The sequence below is a fragment of the Dictyostelium discoideum genome (assembly GCF_000004695.1).
Source record: "Dictyostelium discoideum AX4 chromosome 4 chromosome, whole genome shotgun sequence".
In the NCBI taxonomy this organism is placed as follows: Eukaryota; Evosea; class Eumycetozoa; order Dictyosteliales; family Dictyosteliaceae; genus Dictyostelium; species Dictyostelium discoideum.
This window is the reverse complement of record NC_007090.3, coordinates 2,311,418-2,331,102: the sequence shown is the minus strand read 5'-3', so window position 1 is coordinate 2,331,102 and position 19,685 is coordinate 2,311,418. Positions and strand designations below refer to the sequence as shown.

Here is a 19,685-nt window from a genome sequence, read left to right as displayed (position 1 = left end):
ATTATCAATATTATTTTATTTTTTTTGTTTTTTTTTTTTTTTTATTTTTAATTTATTGGTTTGCATTATTTCATTTTCTATTAATATTCAAAATGAAATAATGCAAACCAATAAATCTAAAAAAAAAAAAAAAATTAAAAAATAAAAAAAAATAAAATAATAGAAAATAAAATAAAATAAAATAAAATAAAATAAAATTGTTTGCTTGTAAAAATTATAATAAATTTAAGTTTTTTGGATTTAACCATTTATAAATCATTTATGGAATGTTTGTTGAACATTAACACAATAATTTAATATTAATAATATAAAAATAAATAAATAATTAAAATACTCGCCTAAATTATTGCTCATGTTATGTTAAGAATCTTTTAATAGAAAAATATAATAAAATTAAATAAATAAATATATAATAAGTTGATGTTTTATCGATAATCCTAAAATTTATTATGCATGTTTTTTATTGTTGAAAATTTTTACTTTTTATATTTGAGATTTAAAATTATGTTTATGAGTTTTTCAATCGACATTAAAAACTCACCACGTGGCTTTTTCCCACCAGTGAGAAAAGTCTAATTTTTTAAACATAAATTATTTTAGTTTGTGAGCGAGATTGTATCTAATTTAATATCTTGATAAAACATAATTTTATTGTAACAATTTAATTATTACATAATTATATTACGACAAATGTTGGAATTATTTTTTTATTTTTTTTATTTTTTTATTTTTTTTCCAATAAACAAAACTTTTTTTTTTTTAAAAGAACCAAAAATATATATTGATATTTATAAAAATAAATAATATTAGTTTTAATACATAAAAATGTTTGTTTTATATTAAAATAATTTAAAACACAATGAATATTAATTAATTTACAAAAAGATATTTATATATCTTTGCTTTTTTTTTTTTTTTTTTAACGTAATATTATTTCATCTGGTTCCATTGAACTACTTTTACCACCCCCACTATCCATATTTGAATTATTATTTGTTGACATTTTTATATCAGTTGATGATGTTCCTCCCTTGGTAGTTCCACTGCTAATATACAAAGTTTTGAGTTTATTTGCCATTGAATTATTGAAAACAATAGAATTTGACCAAATTGATCTAGTTTTAGGTGAAAACCCATATAATGCAATGCAATACACTCCATAAATTCTATAGTTTATTTGTTTATTAATATTAATAAAAAAGTGAAAAATAAATTAATAAATACATAAATAAATAAATAAATAAATAAATAAATAAATAAAATATATAATAACAAATTAATTAAAATAATTACCTAAGACAAAAAACAAACATTAAAATTGAACTATATGGAGGACCCTGAATTCTGCAATCTTTACCATCTGTTGAAATTATACAATTTTTAAACTCTTCTGATGAACCATAGAAACCATTTAAAGAATTATGAATATAAAAATTATAACCAAATAAATAAACAAATGTAAGATAAATTAACAACATATTCATTAAAGGTTTTAATTGTAATTTGAAAAAATCACTTTTATTTGTTGAAGAAACAATCTAATTAAAAAAAAAAAAAAAAAAAAAAAAAAAAAAATTAATAATTGAATTTGTTGAAGAAACAATCTAATTAAAAAGAAAAAAAAAAAAAATTATTTTACATACTTTATAAATTTCCCAAATAACTAAACCAATAAAAGTTGTACCTACTGTTAAAACTATACCTAAGGGACCCCAGAAAAACCAATTTTGATATTTTCCAGATTCAATCCAAACTACAAAATTACCCAAACCAGCATTAAACTCACCTATAGCCGAAAGTGGTACTGATAGTGCAATTGAAATTACTAAAACTGCAAGAATGTAAAACTTTATTAAATGTAATTTTCTCTTTATAAATTTAATTTGGAACCATAATTCAAAAGAATTGATTGAAAACCATAGAATTGCATTTATAATTGCAAATTGAAAAATCCAACCAGCTGCAGCAACTGCTGGATCTGTATATACACCTCTACGATTTATCTCTGGACAGAGAAGTTTTCTCGTTCCACCAACTGAAAATCCAATTGTACCAGCTATCGACATTAAAATAATACTTAGTACGAAAAAACTAAAGAAATAATCATATTTATTTCTTTTTGGATTTATTACCATATATGTTATGAATAAGTAAACTGAACAAAGTAGTGAAACCAATGAAATTGCATCACTTGTATCGAAAATATTATCCCATTGTTTCTCTGAGAAAATTGGTGCTGGACATGGAATTGTACAATAACTATCCTCACTAACATATGTATATCCATAGTTTTCACTATTATCAAGTGAATCACTTCCTTTTCCAACAATTGTTCTATTTCTAAAAACTAATGGAAATGGGCAATAACCAATTACAGTGGTTTCATTTGATTTTGGTGGATCATAACAATCTAATCTATAATTTAATTCTCCTCCATATGTTGTTAAATTATAATCTGATGATTCTTTTGGAAATAAAGGTAATTTACTAATTGGTTCCAATTGATTACAATCAAAATAACTTGTAATTTGACAATTTTTTGAAACACTATTACAAGTATCCAAACAAACTCTTTTTGGCATTGCAATCTCTTTATTTGTACTATTATCTATGAAAATTTCACATTCTGGTAAATACTAATTTAAAAAGTAAAAAAAAATAAAATTAAAATTGTTAAAAATTATTTTAAAATGATTATAAATAAAGTGAAAATAATAAATCATACTGTTGAACATAACGTGGCAAAAGTATATGCATTTTGGCATGATGCTGAACTACCTCCTAATAATGAAAAATATAAATTTAATGATAACATTGCTGTTGATTGATTTGCTGTTGATGAAACATATATTGAATCTTTTTTTTTTTTTTTTTTTTTTTTTTTTTTTTTTTTTTTTTTTTTTTTTTTTTTTTTTTTTTTTTAAAAAAAATTAAAGATAAAACAAAAAATAATAATAATTTTAAAAAAAAATAATAATAATAATAATAATTATTATTACATTTGTTAGATAAAATTAAATTTTAAAATTTATTATGATTAGAAATTTAATACATACTAGGGTTATTTAAATATTTACTACATGGTGTTATTACAGAGTCTCCAATATATTGTTCACATTTTCCTGTTGGATCGATTGGATAATATTGTTGTGCTTCTGTATATGTGTAAAAATAAAATAAAAATAAAATGAATAAAACTCTCATATTAGTAATAGAAAAATATAAACAATATTTTTTTTTTTTTTTTTTTTTTTTTTGTGATCAAAAAACCTTTTAAATTTTATTTTATTTTTAATTTTATTTTTTTATTTTATTTTTTATTAAAATTTTTATTTTCTGATTACAACGAATATTTAAGATATTTTTTTAAATAAAAAAAAAAAAAAAAAAATTACTTTTTTAAAATTTGAAAAAACACAAAACAAAACATCTATGAAAACAGCACACTAAGGTGGAAAAAGTAGATCAGAAAAAAAAAATTAAAAAAAGATATTTTTTGAAGAGTTTTAAAAGATTTTTTCACTTTTTTTGAAAAAAATCTTAATAAAAAAAAAAAGAAAATATGGTTGAAAAAAAAAAAAAATTAAAAGTAAAATGGGAAGTCCCTTTACAAAAATAAAAATAATAAAAAAAAATACAAAAAAAAAAAACAATTCAAACAGATAAAAAAATAAAATAAAAAAAATAAAAAATTCAAACAGATAAAAAAAAAATAATAAAAAAAATAAAAACACACCAATTTCCTAAACACTTTTTACTCTGTACAGATTTAACACATACCCACATATAAATGGGATTATTATATCCTTATTTGTTTCTTTGGTTCTCTGAAAGAAGAAATTTTGAAACACAGTCATGTGCATTCTATACATTTAAAAGTAAAACCCCTAAAGAATAAAGGAATTGTTTTTATTTACAACACTGTTATTTGAAAATAAAAAATAAAAAATATATAAAATATAAAAAAACAATTTAAGTTTAAAAAAAAAAAAGTATAAATAAGGTGGGTAAAAAAAAAAAAAAAAAAAAAAATAACAATAATAATTTGTTTTTTTTTTTTTTTTTTTTTTTTATAAAAATGAAATTAAAAATTATTTTAATATTATTAATAACAATATCATTGGCTACTAAATGTTTATCACTAATAGAAATCTGTTCTGATCCAAATAGATATTCAAGAATTTTATTGGACAAAGTTAATGAACAAATTGATTGCCTTTTTCTTGGAAATGGTGAAACTCCATTTATATATTCAGTTCCAATGCATAGTAAATCTGTATGGAGGAAATTTTTTAATTTACCTGATGGTTATATAAATTTACTTTGGAGAAATCCTATCACTGGTGATTTCATAGTTGGTGATAATTCATTACAACCAGATGGCCACAGATCAGCTACAATTTTTAATACAACGTCTCGTGAACTTGGTAAAGTGATTAGTTCAAGTAGTTTAAATACAGCATATAAAAATTATTTCAGTGTTGCAAATGCAGGTTCATTCGCATATGATCCTACAAATAATTTAATTTATATGTGTAGTGTTTATGAACGTGGTGTGTTCCCATTAACGTCAACATCAATGGATAAAGCAACTGTAGGAATAAGAGAAACTGGTACATGTGAACAAATCAGAATAATGAATAATGTATTCTACTTTTTAGATTTCGCTTTAAATGGTACAAAATCAAATATTTACTCAAACACTACTGGTGAATTATTTAATCATTATGCAAGTTCTCCAATATTAGTCTCTGACACTACAATTAAAGATTTTGATGTTTCTTCAACTCATTTATACTATGCAAACTCTTTTACCAATAAACTTTTTGAAATTCCTTTACCCAGTCTAAAAAATTATTCTCCAAAAAGAGAAATTCTCAATTTTATGCCTGATTCATTTGGTTATCATAATGGTTATATTTATTATTCATTTAAAAATTCACTTAAAAAAATTTCAGTTGATCCAAACTCAAATTCAAAACCTGAACTTATTTATGACTTTGATACCACGGGAAGTTATTAAAATATTAAAATATAATAAATTAAATTTTAATAAAAGTTGTAAGTTTCTTTTTTGAATTATTAAAAATTATTAAAAAATAAACAAAAAATGTATTTAAAAATGAAACTTGTTATAATTAAAAAATATATATTTTATTAAAATATAATAGAAACTAAAAAAAAAGATAATATATAAGAATTTTATTATTTATTTGCCTTTTTATTTTTTTTTATCATTTTATGATATTAATTTAAAAAAATGTGATATTAAATTTATTATTAAATGATGTTTTTAAAATTGTTTGTTAAAAAGTATATTAAATTTTAATATCATATTTAATTTTTTTTTTTTTTTTTTTTTTTTTTTTTTTTTTTTTTTTTTTTTTTTTTGATAACGTCAACACCAATGGATAAAGCAAATGTTGGAATAAGAGAAATGGTACATGTGAACAAATCAAAATAATGATAAATGTATTCTACTTTTCAAATTTCGCTTTAAATGGTACAATATCATATTTTCTCATGTGGTGTTGGTGAATTATTTAATCAATCTTCTAGTTATCGGGCATTATTCTATGACACTACAATTAAAGATTTTGATGTTTCTTCAACTCATTTTTACATTGCAAACTCTTTTACCAATAAACTCTATGAAATTCCTATAACCAGACCAACATAAATTTTTTTAATTAAACCATCAAATGAATAATAAATATGACCTTTATGATAACCAAATGAATCTGGCATAAAATTGAGAATTTCTCTTTTTGAAGCTGAAATGATCTAAATTATAAGGAACTAATATGAAGCAATTTTTTAATACCCATGGTATTGATTATTCTTTTTTAAACATTTTTTGACTTAATATTTGATTATAAAATAAATTTATTTTATAATTTAAAAAGTGTTTTGATTTTGGGTTGAAAAAAAAAAAAAAAAAAAAAAAAAAAAAAAAAAAAAATTGAATAAATAATTAAATGAAATAATTAATAATCAGAAAAAAAAAAAAAAAATAGTTTTACAAATATAAAATTTAATCGATAATTTAATTTATTTATAATACTCTAACACTTAAAAGTTCTTTGTTACATGGACAGTAAGTACCATAGCATTTATCAACTTTAACTGCCATGCCACTACCTGAACCGCTACCACCACCACTTCCAGAACTGCCACCACTTCCAGAACTACCACCGCTACTTCCACTACTTCCACTGCTTCCACTACTTCCACTGCTACCACTTGAAGCAGTTGATTGACCAGTTTGGGCACCAGTTTGACCTGAGGTTTGACCTGAGGTTTGGGTACCTGATTGTGAACCTGATTGTTGTCCTGATTGTGAACCTGATTGTGAACTTGTTTGTTGTCCTGATTGTGAACCTGATTGCGAACCTGTTTGTTGTCCTGATTGTGAACCCGATGTTTGTGAACCTGATGTTTGTGAACCTGAGGTTTGGGAACCTGAAGTTTGGGTGCCTATAATAAAAATAAAAATTATATATTAATTTAGGAATAAAATTAATCTACTAGAATTTTTGAACAAAGGAAAATTAATATTTACTTGAAGATGAAGTTTTACCAGTTGATGATGGACCAGATGATGAAGCTTTACCAGTTGATGATGGACCTGAAGATGAAGCTTTACCAGTTGATGATGGACCAGATGATGAAGCTCTACCAGTTGTTGATGGACCTGATGATGAAGCTCTACCAGTTGTTGATGGACCTGATGATGAAGCTCTACCGGTTGTTGATGGACCAGATGATGAGGCTTTACCAGTTGTTGTTGAAGCTGAGGTAGTTGATGTTGTTGTTGGAGTTGGTTGACAACCGAAAATAGTTCCATTTGTACATTTACAAGTGCAAGTTTGTAAATCACATGGAATAGTATAAACTTCTTGAATAATGGAATTACATCTTTCCATACAATGAGATTTACTAATACACATATTAAGAAAAATTAGAATTTAAATAATTGACACCCAAAAATGATTATTTTTAAAATTTTTTAACTAAATTTACTCTTTTACAGCAATTAAACGAGTTTCACCATGTGAGAAATTACATTCACAGGTATATTTTGCAGTGGCTGAAGCAACAACAAATAATAATAAACCTAAAATAATATATTTGATATTCATTTTTTGAATTTGATAACAACAAAAAAAAATAAAAAAAAATAAGAAAAAAAATCCAAAATTTCTTCAGATATTTATGTACTGGTCAGTTATCAAAAAAAAAAAAAAAATAAAAAAAAAAAACTTATTTTTAAAGTCAATCAAAAAAATATCCAAATAAAAAATTATTTCAAATAAAAAAAAAACCATGTGAATCGGCCAAACTTAATTTTTGTGTATGTTGAAGTATGAAACCAATCAGAAAATTCATATTCTTTTTTTCTTTTGTTTTTTTTTTTATTATTTTATAAAACTTAAAATTGAAGGGATTATTTTTTTTTTTTTTTTCGTAATTTTCCAGATTTATGTTTGGCCAAATATTATTTTTTTTTTTTTTTTTTTTTTTTTTTAGTGAAGAGTATTTTGTGTTTTTATTTTGTTTATTTTTTGTTTTGTTTTATATGTATGTATGTTTTAGAAAATAAAATTGTTATTTTTAATTTAATTTTTTTTTTTTATCCACTTTCATGTATAAAAAAAAAAAAAAAAAAAAAAGTAAAAAAAAGTAAAAAAATAAACAATTTGAAAAAAAAAAAATATTATTATAAATTGTTATTTGTTTGTGTTTTTTTTTTTTTTTTTTTTTTTGATTATTTTGTATCAGAGAATAATGAAGAAATTGATTCACCATGATGAGTTCTTCTAATTGCTTCAGAAAGAGTATGAGCGATATTTATAGTTTTAATCTTTGGACATTTAGCGGCTTTTTCAGCATGTGGAATTGTATTTGTAATGACTAATTCTGTGAGAGAGGATTCATTTAATTTTTGAATAGCATCACCACTTAAAACACCATGGGTTACTAATGCGTAAACTTTAGTAGCACCTTTACTAATTAACATTTCACAAGCGGATACTAAAGTACCACAAGTATCGGCCATATCATCAACGATCAATGCAACCTTATCCTTTACATCACCAACTAAAATCATACCAGAGACTTCATTTGCCTTCTTACGTTCCTTATGAATAATTGCTAAATCTGCATCCAATTTATCAGAGATTGATTTGGCACGTTTTACACCACCAGCATCTGGTGATACAATAACTTTTTCACCTGGAATATACTTTCTAATATATTTAATAATTTGTGGTTCAGCATATAAATTATCTACTGGAATATTAAAAAAACCTTGAATTTGACTTGCACTATAAATAATAATGATAATAATAAAATTAATATTTAAAATATTTTAATGTTACGAAAATAATAATAATAATAATAAAGACTTACTGTAAATCCATTGTAATAACTCTATCAATACCAGCAGTTTCAATTAAATTTGCAACTAATTTACCAGTGATTGGTGCTCTTGATTTATCTTTTTTATCTTGTCTAGCATAACCAAAACATGGAATTACGGCAGTGATACGATGAGCTGAAGCTCTTCTGATTGCATCTGCCATAATTAATAATTCCATAAGGTTATCATTTACATTTGGATTACAAGTTGGTTGAATAATGTAAACATCCATATCACGAATTGATTCACTAATCATTACTGAGGTTTCACCATTTGAAAATTTACCAACATGTGCTTTACCCAATGCTAAATTTAAATCATCTGAAATTTCTGATGCTAATTCACGATGTGCATTACCTGTTAAAATTTTAATTCTATCACCCATTTTTAAATTTTATTTATATAATTATATAATATTTAAAAATCTATAAAATAAATAAATAAATAAATAAATAAATAAATAATTGGTTAGTATGTGGTTTTAAAAGAATACAAAAGAAATTAAAATAAAAATAAAAAAAAAAAAAAGAAAAAAAATTAAAATAAAATTTTAAAAAATAAATAAAATAAAATAAAATAAAATAAAATTATAGTAATTGTAATATAAAAAAAATTCGAATAGTTAAAAATATATTTTTATATAAAAAAAAAAAAAAAAATTATATTTTATTAAAAAAAAGTGGGTGTGGTGTCATTATTTCTTTTATTTTTATTTTATTTTATTTTTATTATTTTTATTTGAATGAAATTGAAATTGAAATTGAATTGCTTATACAATATTTACGTTATGGTCCAAGCAAAAAATAAGATATAAATAAATACTTTTGTTTTTCTGTATCTTGGGAATTAAAAAAAATAAAATTTTAAAAAACAAAATAAAAAAACTGGAATTTGGTTTAAGGTTAAATTAAATTAAAAAAAAAAAAAAATAAAAAACAAATTAAAAAAAAAAAAAATAATAAAATTAAAATTAAAAAAATAATACAATTAAAAAATTTTTTTTAAAAAAAAAAAAAAAAAAAAAAAAAATATAAAAAAAAAAAAAATATAAAAAAAAAAAAATATAAAAAAAAAAAAAGTGTAAAAAACCAGATATGTCGTGTTGAAGTTTAAAAAGGGGTTTTTTTTTTTAAATGTGGATATGCTTATTTTAAAGGGGGTTGGTCTAATAATAAATTTTTGAACACATACCTTTGTGATAATGTTTTTTTTAAAAAAGTCGAGATTATTTATAAATATTTATGTAATTAAATAAATACAACAACCTTTTCAAAAAAAAAAAAAATAAAAAAAAATAAAAAAAAATAAAAAAAAAAAAAAAAAAACGAATGTTCAAAAAAAAAAAAATAAAAAAAAAATAAAAATTTAATTAAATATTCGGTTTGTGAAAAAAAAAAAAAAAAAAAAAAAAATAAATAAATAAATAAAAGAACCGCATCCGGCAATTCGGCCGAAATTAAAAAATTAAATAAAAAGCGAAACGGGTTGAAATTTCAATTTGTTTAAATTTAGTGTATTTATTATTTTTTTATTTTTCTTTTTTTGGACTATGTGTGTTTGATTTTAAAATTGATCATTTCTTTCGAATATATTCTGATTGTTAAAAACCATGATTATATTATCCTTTTTATTAAAATTTTAAAAAATAAATTAATAATAAAATTAATTATAATTATTAATAAATATTAATTTATTTATTTATTTAAATATTTTATGGAGATCTATAAAAAATATTATTTGGTTTGATCAAAAAAAAAAAAAATAAAAGGAAATTATATAATTATTTTATTATTGTATCATATTTTTTATTCTTTTTTTTTTTTTTTTTTTTTTTATTCTTTTATTTTATTCTTTTATTTTATTTTTTTAATTTTTTAATTATTACATGCTCTTCTTTTCTTTGTGAACTAAAGAATAAACTGAACAAATGAATAAACCAAATATGTGACCAACTATTGAACCAAAAACACAACTAATTGGCCATTGTTGCCAAGGTCTATCCCAATCTAAAGGAATTGGGAAAGCACCAATCCAAGCACCTAAAATACTAAAAACAACTAAAATTGTGGTACATGTATCAATTATATTATTATGGCTTTATGATTGAGATGAAATTATAAGTTTTTAATTAATATCATATATCTTAAACTTATTATCATAATCATTATTATTTTTTTTTTTTTTTTTTTTTTTTTTTTCTCCTTACTTTGGTGTAAAAAATAAATCTTTCCAATTTTGAGGATTTAATCCTAATAAAATTGATGGTGGTAAACAACACATTGAAGATAATAAAAATCCAAAAAAGAATGTTGTATGAATAGACCTAGATTTAAAAATAATTAAAATTAATAAAAATAATAAATATTAATAGTAGTAATAATAATTATATAATTACTTTAAAAATGGAGCACCATATAAAATTAAAAGGAAATAAAAAACAAAATTACCAATTGAAAGTCCAATTAAAGATCTATTTATTTTATCTAAAGTACTACTATTACCAGGAAATGCGAATATTGAAAATCCTATATGCAAAAATGATATAATCACACCAAATATTATTTCTGATAATAAAGTATATGACACAATTGAAAAGTTGTTATTATTTGATAAAAACATTGTTGCTGTAACTATAATACCCATTAAAAAATATCCAAACGATATCATATATTTCGATAATTTCGGAACCTGTATTGATGATGATGATTGATTTAAATTTGCCATTCTTTTTTTATTTCTTTTACTATTTACAATAATGTACACAACAACAACAACCAAATCTTTTCTGATTGTTATTTATATTAATTGTTTTTTTTTTTTTTTTTTTGGTTGGTGGAAGACAAATAAGTATGAAAAAAAAAAATAAAAATAAAAAAATGACACCTTGCAAGAAAAAAAAAAATGATAAAAAAAAAAAAAAAATGAAAAAAAAAAAAAAAAAAAAAAAATAAATTAATCCAATTTATTAATATTTAATTTAAACATTATTTTTTTTTTTTTAAAAATTGAATAAAAATCTCATTTTAATATATCTTAGAATTTTTTGTTTATTTAAATAAACTCTTTATTTATTACAATAATAAAGAGTTTATTTATATTACAACACACCACAACCCCCTTATAAGTAACTAAATTATAGTATTATTGAATACTCTTTTTAATTAATGACGGAAGAAGTTTGTTTAATGAATTTCAAAGATAATGAACATTCTGTAACATTAAATGATTTAAAAAAAGTAAAAGAAGAAGCAATAAAAATTGGAATAATGTAATTGTCTTTCACTTCCAAGTCGATCAAAAACTAATAAATCACATTTAAAAATCCACCAAAATCAGTTGAACGTGTTTAAGAAAAATATGTAGATAAAAAAGATTATAGGTTATTAAAATCAAATAAATGGTTCAAATACCAAAACGGAGATTTTGTTATGAAACAAACAAAGGATTTGGATTGTCTTGAAGGTTTCATAGAATAGTAAAAAGTAAAATTATACACTATCTTGAAATTTGTGAGTTTAAAGACTTGCCTTCTTCTGCTATAAATAAAGTTGGAACACCCAGTTTAATTAGTTACGATCCTTTTTACTTAGGTTACAATAATTAAAAAAATAAAAGTTGTGTTATCATCACTTGGGCAATCTTCTCAATTAACCATCATCATACTATTAGCGCCAAAGATTAATTTTATTATAAAAAAAAGAAAAAAAAAAAAAAAAAATCAATTTGTTAATAAATTAAAAAATGATAAATTGGATTTAGTTTTAAATAAATTTTTGGAATGTTGGAAATAAAAAAAAAAAAAAAAAAAAAAAAAAAAAAACTCAACGTTTTTTCCACAAATATTTTAATTTAATTTAAATTTTTTTTTTTTTTATTTCTAAAAAACGAAAAACACGAAAGTTTTTTTTTTTTTTAATTTTTTTTATTTTTTTTATTTTTTTTATTTCATTCTTTTTCTCAATTTATTTTTAAATCATTATTCCAAAAAAAGAAAAATAATCACAATATATATACCATAATATTATGTCAAATACAAGAATATGTGTAAAACAATTACCAAAACATTTAACAGATAAGCGTTTTAAAGAACATTTCGAAAAATTTGGTACTGTCACAGATGCAAAAATTATCAAAAAGTAATTATTTTATTTTTTTATTTTTTATTTATTTTCAGAATATTTTTTTTTTTTTTTTTCCATAATCATTATTATTATTGTTTTACTAATAATTAATTTTAATTTTTTTTATTTTTATTTTTTTCTAGGGATGGTAAATCTAGATTATTTGGATTTATTGGATTTTCAACAGAACAATCAGCAAAGAATGCACTTTCATTGAATGGTACATTTATTGATACATCAAAGATTGTTGTTGAAACAGCAACAGTTGCAAGTGAAACAACTGAAAATAGACCATGGTCAAAGTATTCAATTGGTTCATCATCAAATAAAAGATTAACTGAAATGGAAAAAGAAAAAGAGAAAAAAGAATTAAAAAGAAAACAAGATAAATTAGAACAACAATCAAATAAAAAACAAAAGAAATCACATACAAATTCTTTATTAGATGCAGAATTAGAGAATGATCCTGAATATCAAGAATTTTTAAATTTAGTTGCACCTCAAGCAAATAGAAAAGTTTGGGAAAATGATGATAAAGAAATTGGTAAAATAAATAGAGGTGAAGAGGAAGGAGAAGAAGGAGAGGAAAATGATAATCAAGTTGAGGATGGTAAATTACCATTTTCAGGTAAAAAAAAGATTGAATTAGATCATGGTAAAAATAAAGATTTATTAGTTTTTGAAGATGCCGACGCATCAGATGAAGAAGATTTATATGAAGATATGCCAACAGCACCAAAGAAACAAAATAAAAAAGATGATGTAGATTCTATAATAAATGAAAAAAAGAAAAAACATGATTCATCAGTTTCAGATTTAGATTGGTTAAGTAAATTTAGATCAAATAATGATGAAATCATTGAAAAGAATCAATCAATTGTTTATAGAGATGAAGAAGAATCAGAGGAAGAGGATGTTAATAATAAAGAAAATAAAAAAGATAAAATGAAAATTGATGATAATAAAGAAAATAAAAAAGAAAAGAAAAAAGATAAAAAGAAAAATAAAAAAGATAATGATAATGATGGTGATGATGATGAATCTAAAATTAAACCAATTAAATATTTCGAACATGATTATACAAAAGAAGATGAAGATGTTGGTGAAAGTGGTAGAATTTTTGTTAGAAATTTATCATATTCAACAAAAGAAGAAGATTTAGAAAAAGTTTTTAGTAAATTTGGTAAAATCTCTGAAATTCATATTCCAATTGATTATGATTCAAAGAAATCCAAAGGTATTGCATTCATTTTATATTTAATTCCAGAGAATGCAGTTCAAGCATTAAATGACATGGATGGTAAAGTTTTCCAAGGTAGATTAATTCATGTTTTACCAGGTAAAGCCGCACCAGCAAAACAATTCTCTGAAAATAAAGATAATAATAATAATGGTGCTGAAGGAGGATCATCATCATTTAAAGCTGAAAAAGAACAAAAACAAAAAACAACAAGTGGTTCAACTCATAATTGGAATGCATTGTTTATGAGAAGTGATGCAATTGTATCTTCATTAGCAGAACGTTATAAAATGACTCAAGGTCAATTATTAGATCCAAATCAAATGGATTTAGCAGTTCGTATGACATTAATGGAAACTCATGTAATTAATGAAACTAAAAAGTTTTTAGAGGATCAAGGTGTAATTATTCAAGATATTGGTAACAAAGGTAGTAAACGTAGTAACACAGTATTATTAGTTAAAAACATTCCATTTAAAACTCAAGAACATGAATTACATGAATTATTCTCTAAATTTGGTGAACTTTCTCGTGTTGTACTTTCACCAGCTCGTACAATTGCACTCATTGAATATATTCATCCAAATGAAGCTAAAGTTGGTTTTAAAAATTTAGCATATTCAAAATTCCACCATGTCCCACTTTACCTTGAATGGGCACCAGAAGGTGTTTTCAAATTACCTGCTCCACCAAAAGAAATTAAAAAATCTGAAAAATCTGAAAAATCATCAGATAGTTCAAATGATAAAAAAGAAGTTGAATCAACAACTAAAACAGCAGCAACAACAACAACAACTAAAAAAGGTACAGATAATAATACTCAATTTGTTTATATTAAAAATCTTAATTGGAAAACTACAAATGAAACACTCGTTGGTAAATTTAAATCACTTAAGGATTATGTTAATGTAAATATTGCAACTAAAGCTAATCCAAAGAATCCAAGTGAAAGATTACCATGTGGTTTCGGTTTCATTGAATTTTCATCAAAACAAGGTGCATATGAATGTATAAAGAAATTGAATGGTTCTTCAATTGATGGTTATGAAATCTCATTGAAATTATCAGACAAGAATGAAACAAATGTTCAAGAGATTAATAAAAGAAGAGAATTACCAGAGAACAGTAAACAATCTATTAAATCAAATGGTGGTCAACCAAATAAACCATCATCTAAAATCATTATTAAAAATCTTCCATTCGAATCAACAATCAAAGAAATTAGAAAATTGTTCACTGCCTATGGTGAAATTCAATCCGTACGTATTCCAAAGAAACCAAATGGAGGTCATAGAGGTTTTGGTTTCGTTGAATTCCTCACAGAAGAAGAAGCTAAAAATGCAATGGAAGCACTTGGTAATTCTCACTTTTATGGTCGTCATCTTGTACTCCAATATGCTGAACAAGATAAGAATATTGATGAACTTCGTGAAAAAGCAAATTTAGATTATGAAAAAATTAAAAATAGTACATTTTAAAAAATAGTAAAATAAAAAGTAAAAGAAAAAAATAAAAAATAAATATATATATCTTTTTTTTTTTATTATTTATAATTATAAATATATATGTATTTAGTGTTTTAAAATAAATTCTTTATTAATTAACTGAAGAATTACTAGCCCAACAAATTGCTTTTCTGTCAAAACCAGCAGAGAAAATTACAGAATCATCAAAACTCCAAGAAGTTGAAGTTGCCATTTGTTTATGACCATATTTGTATTGATCTCTCATTTTTCCTTTTCTATTACCATAAATATCATAAACCGAAATTCTTCCATCGTCTTGAGGTATTGCAATTGAATTTGTATTTGGAGAAACTGATAACCTATTGATTCCAAATGGACAACGAATTGAGGTTTTATAGGCTTTGGTTTGTCTAATATCCCAAACTTTTACAGTACGATCTTCTCCACCAGTGACTACATTATTGCCATCCGATGTGAATACTGCACTATTTACAGGTTCTTGATGGCCTTGAATTGAATCAATACAACCAGAGGATGATGAACGATAATCCCATATTCTTATGATACCATCAGTACTACTAGTGATTGAATGTGTATTACAGTTTGGATTTGATGTAATGTTTGTAACTCTATGAACTTTATCAACACAAACATTACCACTTGAAATTAATTTACCATTTTCTGTATTCCACCATCTTATTGTATTATCCCAACTTGCTGACACAACCGTACTACTTGATATCCATGTTGCACCAATAACTGGTCCAGAATGACCTTTTAATTCTAACATTGGTGATCTAATATATGTATTTGTTTGTAATAATTCTTGTTGTTGCTGTTGTTGAAGTAATTGTTGTTGTTGTTGTTGTTGTAGTTGTAGTTGTATTTGTTGTTGCTGTTGTTGTAGTAGTTGTTGCTGTTGTTGAGTTATTGATGGTTGTTGTTGTTGTTGTTGTTGTTGTTGTTGTTGTTGTTGTTGTTGTTGTTGTTGTTGTTGTTGTTGTTGTTGCTGTAATTGTGGTGTTGGTGGGGGTAAAATATTTGTAATTTTCTTTGGTTCATCATTTAAAATTTTAAATTCCCTTGGTGATTGAGGGGGTTTATATGTTTGTACTATTGGTGGTGATAATGGTCCAGAATCTAAATCTGAATCTGAATTTAAATCTTCATTTAAATCATTATTAATACTTTCTTGATGCTGTGAAATTTCTTGCGCTTGTTGTTGTTGTTGAAGTGGTTGAAATGATGCATTTCTATCTAATAAAGGAGTCCATAGTTTATTTTTAAAAGGATTTGCGGAACTAGAACCTGTAATTAAATTATTATTATTAATAATATTATTATTGTTATTACCACCAATCAAAGGATTTACAGCAACATTTGAAGATCTACCCATAACAGGTGAACCAGATGACATAATGTGATTTATTTGAGCTGGTGATGATTGTATTTGAATATAATTGATATCTTTATTATCTTTATTATTCCCCATTGATTGTGACTGATAATTTGAAGTGAATGGTGTTGGTGATTTTAAAACACCATTTGTTGAACTTCTTTCAGCTGGTAATTTAATGATATGAATTGTTTTATCACCTGAAGCGGTACAAAAGAATCTTTCCATTGGATGAAATCTAATAGAATTGATTGTACCAGTATGTGCAGTATAAACGATTGGTAATTTTGAACCATCCACTGTCAAAATTCTAGCGGTTTTATCAGTTGATGCCGTACCGAAATATAATAAATCCCATGGACAACATGTTATCTCCCAAATACCATCTCTATGTCCTAAATATTCTTTAGCTCTAATCCATTTATGTGATCCATCTCTCTTTGATCCATTATTATTATTATTATTATTAATATTACCACTATTATTATTTTTACTACTTCCTCCTCCTCCACCACTACTACCATTATTACTGTGTATAATATGTTGTTGCGATAATAAATTTTGATTTTTAGAGGATGATTGCGATTTTGATTTCTTTAATTTTGGTAATTTATTCTTACCAGTTGCATTTATTAATCCATTACCACTATAATTTAAACCATTACTATTATTTAAAGTATTATTATTATTATTATTATTATTATTATTATTATTATTAATATTATTATTATTATTATTCGATTCCTTTATAATTAATGATTGGTTTGTTGGTATAGTCGGTATTTGTAATTGATTTTGTTGTGTTTGTAGTTGAGGTATTGTTGTCAAAGGTTCGGTTAAAATTTTATTTGTTATATGACTTTCGTTTATGTCTAATATATTGTTTGTGCTATTACCACTATTGTTATTATTATTATTATTTAAAATTTCATTATTGTTTGATAATGATTCAACTTTTTGTTTTACTACAGTAATAAAAAATTATGGATTAGTAACAATCAATTTTATATTATTAATTATGTATAAAAATATATATATATATATTTTTTTTTTTTTTTCTTTTTTTTTTTTTTTAATTATTGTAGATTTGTATTACATTCTTGATTTTCATTCCAAAGTAATTTATATTCAAACTCCAATTTTGATAGAAGGTCTTTAAACCTTTCAATGGATGGAAGTCCATTATTTACATTATTAAAATTATTATTATTGTTATTATTATTGCTGTTTGTTCCTGTTGTTTTATCTTTCTTTTCTCTCTTTAAAAATGGAATTTTATTTATAAACATAATAAATAAATAAATAAATAAATGTAATGATAATTAATATTTGTATATATATATATATATTTTTTTTTATTTGTATAATTTTTTTTTTTTTTTTTTTTTTTTTTTTTTTTTTTTTTTTTTTTTTTTTTGAATAACTATGGAATAAATAAAAAAAATGCCATTATAATAATTTATTTTAAAGATAAAAAAAAAAAAAAAAATTAAATAAAAAAAATAAAAACAATTATTATTACAAATTTGGATATATTTAAATCTGAATGGATATTTTTTTTTTTTTTTAAAAAAAAAAAATTTGGCATGTCCCATACCAAATAAAAAAAAAAATAAAAAAGAACAAATAAAAGAAAAAAAAAAAAAAAATATTAAACAAGATTGTGTTACATTGCTTACCTCCATATCCTTTTTACTATATTATAAACTAAATTTTATTTACTCTTTTTTATTTTACTTTTATTTTATTTATTTTTTTTATTAAAAATACATATAAATATACAGTGGGTTTAATATTGGATTTAATTGATGATTGTAATAAATACTATAGCTTCAAACTAATGTTAATATTATTAATAGGTCTATCAATATTTTTAAATGTGGTGATTTTGATACAAATTCTATTTTTAGTGAGTGAAATAAAAAAAAAAAAAAAAAAAAAAAATTAAAAAAAATAAAAAAAAAAAAAAAAAAAAAAAATTAAAAAATTAAAAAAATTAAAAAAACAAAAAAAATAAAAAATAAAAAGCTGCAAAGGTCAGATCTTAAAGTAATGGATAGATGGTGAAATGAAAAAAAAAATAAAAAAAACAAGATTCGATTTATTTATATATTTTAAATATTAGTTTTATTTATAAATTTAAAAAAAAAATATAAAAAAAAGGAAAAAAAAAAATCAAAATAGAGAAAAATTGTTAAACCAAAATAATTCAAAAAAAAAAAAAATTAAAAAAAAAAAAAATTATATAAATAAAAAATAATTGTTTTTTTGAATATGAAACTCCTAATTATTTGAATGGCTTTTTTCCGTCTTTTTTTTTTTTTTTTTTTCAAAAAAAATATCTTTTAATAATTAAAACCACTGTGTTTGATCTTTTATTTTATTTTATTTTTTTTTTTTTTATTTATTTACTCGTTAATTAAAAAATAATCTTATATGGCTTTCAAAGTTTATTTTTTCTTTAAATTAATCAATGGATTCTAAAAAAAATTTTAATTGGAAAAAAAAAAAAAAGTTAAAAATTCTTAGTTTATTCAAACAAAAGATCTTGTTTGTGCACACAATTATTTTTAGAATCACAAATATTTTTTTTTTATTTTTTATTTTTTTATTTTTTTTTTTTTTATTTATTTATTTTTTTTTATATTTTTTTTTTTTTTTATATTTTTTTTTTAAATTTTTTTTTTTTTTTTTAAATTTTTTTTTTTTTTTCCCAGTTTTTCTAGAAAGTAAAAAAGAGAGATAATAATAATAAAAAACAAATAGTAATAGTATATATAAAAAAATAATAATAATAATAAAGCAATAGAAATAAAAAAAAACTATTGCATTGTAATAATAATTTATAATAATAATAATAATAATAATAATAATAATAATAATAATAATAATAATAATAATAATAATAATAATAATAATAATAATAATAATAATAATAAAAAAAAATAATAATAATTATAATATAGAATAAATATATATATTTTTTTTTTAATTTAAATTTATAGCTCTATTGTTTACTCACACATAAGATTATAATTAA

General features: G+C 21.9%; 9 protein-coding genes across 9 annotated transcripts; 4 read left to right on the top strand and 5 right to left on the bottom strand.

The window, feature by feature from the left end:
- Positions 1-919: 919 nt before the first annotated feature.
- fslK (G-protein-coupled receptor family protein) lies at positions 920-3,204 on the bottom strand (the record flags this gene model as incomplete). Its single annotated transcript, XM_633378.1, has 5 exons — positions 920-1,166; positions 1,294-1,538; positions 1,644-2,636; positions 2,726-2,856; positions 3,078-3,204. 5 exons carry the CDS (start codon positions 3,202-3,204, stop codon positions 920-922), a joined length of 1,743 nt encoding a protein of 580 aa, XP_638470.1.
- An 874-nt stretch (positions 3,205-4,078) lies between these two features.
- Positions 4,079-5,023, top strand: DDB_G0284675 (hypothetical protein; the record flags this gene model as incomplete). The annotated part of the gene is made up of 1 exon (XM_633377.1): positions 4,079-5,023. One exon carries the CDS (start codon positions 4,079-4,081, stop codon positions 5,021-5,023), a length of 945 nt encoding a protein of 314 aa, XP_638469.1.
- A 477-nt stretch (positions 5,024-5,500) lies between these two features.
- DDB_G0284673 (hypothetical protein) lies at positions 5,501-5,680 on the top strand (the record flags this gene model as incomplete). Its single annotated transcript, XM_633376.1, has 1 exon — positions 5,501-5,680. The coding sequence occupies one exon, from the start codon at positions 5,501-5,503 to the stop codon at positions 5,678-5,680; it is 180 nt and encodes a 59-aa protein (XP_638468.1).
- A 375-nt stretch (positions 5,681-6,055) lies between these two features.
- On the bottom strand, positions 6,056-7,142 carry DDB_G0284671 (hypothetical protein; the record flags this gene model as incomplete). Its single annotated transcript, XM_633375.1, has 3 exons — positions 6,056-6,477; positions 6,563-6,939; positions 7,024-7,142. 3 exons carry the CDS (start codon positions 7,140-7,142, stop codon positions 6,056-6,058), a joined length of 918 nt encoding a protein of 305 aa, XP_638467.1.
- A 626-nt stretch (positions 7,143-7,768) lies between these two features.
- prsA (phosphoribosyl pyrophosphate synthetase) lies at positions 7,769-8,807 on the bottom strand (the record flags this gene model as incomplete). The annotated part of the gene is made up of 2 exons (XM_633374.1): positions 7,769-8,327; positions 8,413-8,807. 2 exons carry the CDS (start codon positions 8,805-8,807, stop codon positions 7,769-7,771), a joined length of 954 nt encoding a protein of 317 aa, XP_638466.1.
- A 1,496-nt stretch (positions 8,808-10,303) lies between these two features.
- pigF (phosphatidylinositol glycan, class F) lies at positions 10,304-11,146 on the bottom strand (the record flags this gene model as incomplete). The annotated part of the gene is made up of 3 exons (XM_633373.1): positions 10,304-10,517; positions 10,629-10,745; positions 10,818-11,146. 3 exons carry the CDS (start codon positions 11,144-11,146, stop codon positions 10,304-10,306), a joined length of 660 nt encoding a protein of 219 aa, XP_638465.1.
- Positions 11,147-11,586: 440 nt separating this feature from the next.
- DDB_G0284665 (hypothetical protein) lies at positions 11,587-12,104 on the top strand (the record flags this gene model as incomplete). The annotated part of the gene is made up of 2 exons (XM_633372.1): positions 11,587-11,690; positions 12,038-12,104. 2 exons carry the CDS (start codon positions 11,587-11,589, stop codon positions 12,102-12,104), a joined length of 171 nt encoding a protein of 56 aa, XP_638464.1.
- Positions 12,105-12,445: 341 nt separating this feature from the next.
- mrd1 (RNA-binding region RNP-1 domain-containing protein) lies at positions 12,446-15,261 on the top strand (the record flags this gene model as incomplete). The annotated part of the gene is made up of 2 exons (XM_633371.1): positions 12,446-12,558; positions 12,687-15,261. The coding sequence occupies 2 exons, from the start codon at positions 12,446-12,448 to the stop codon at positions 15,259-15,261; spliced, it is 2,688 nt and encodes an 895-aa protein (XP_638463.1).
- A 118-nt stretch (positions 15,262-15,379) lies between these two features.
- Positions 15,380-17,934, bottom strand: DDB_G0284727 (hypothetical protein; the record flags this gene model as incomplete). The annotated part of the gene is made up of 2 exons (XM_633370.1): positions 15,380-17,610; positions 17,742-17,934. 2 exons carry the CDS (start codon positions 17,932-17,934, stop codon positions 15,380-15,382), a joined length of 2,424 nt encoding a protein of 807 aa, XP_638462.1.
- Between the last annotated feature and the right edge of the window lie 1,751 nt (positions 17,935-19,685).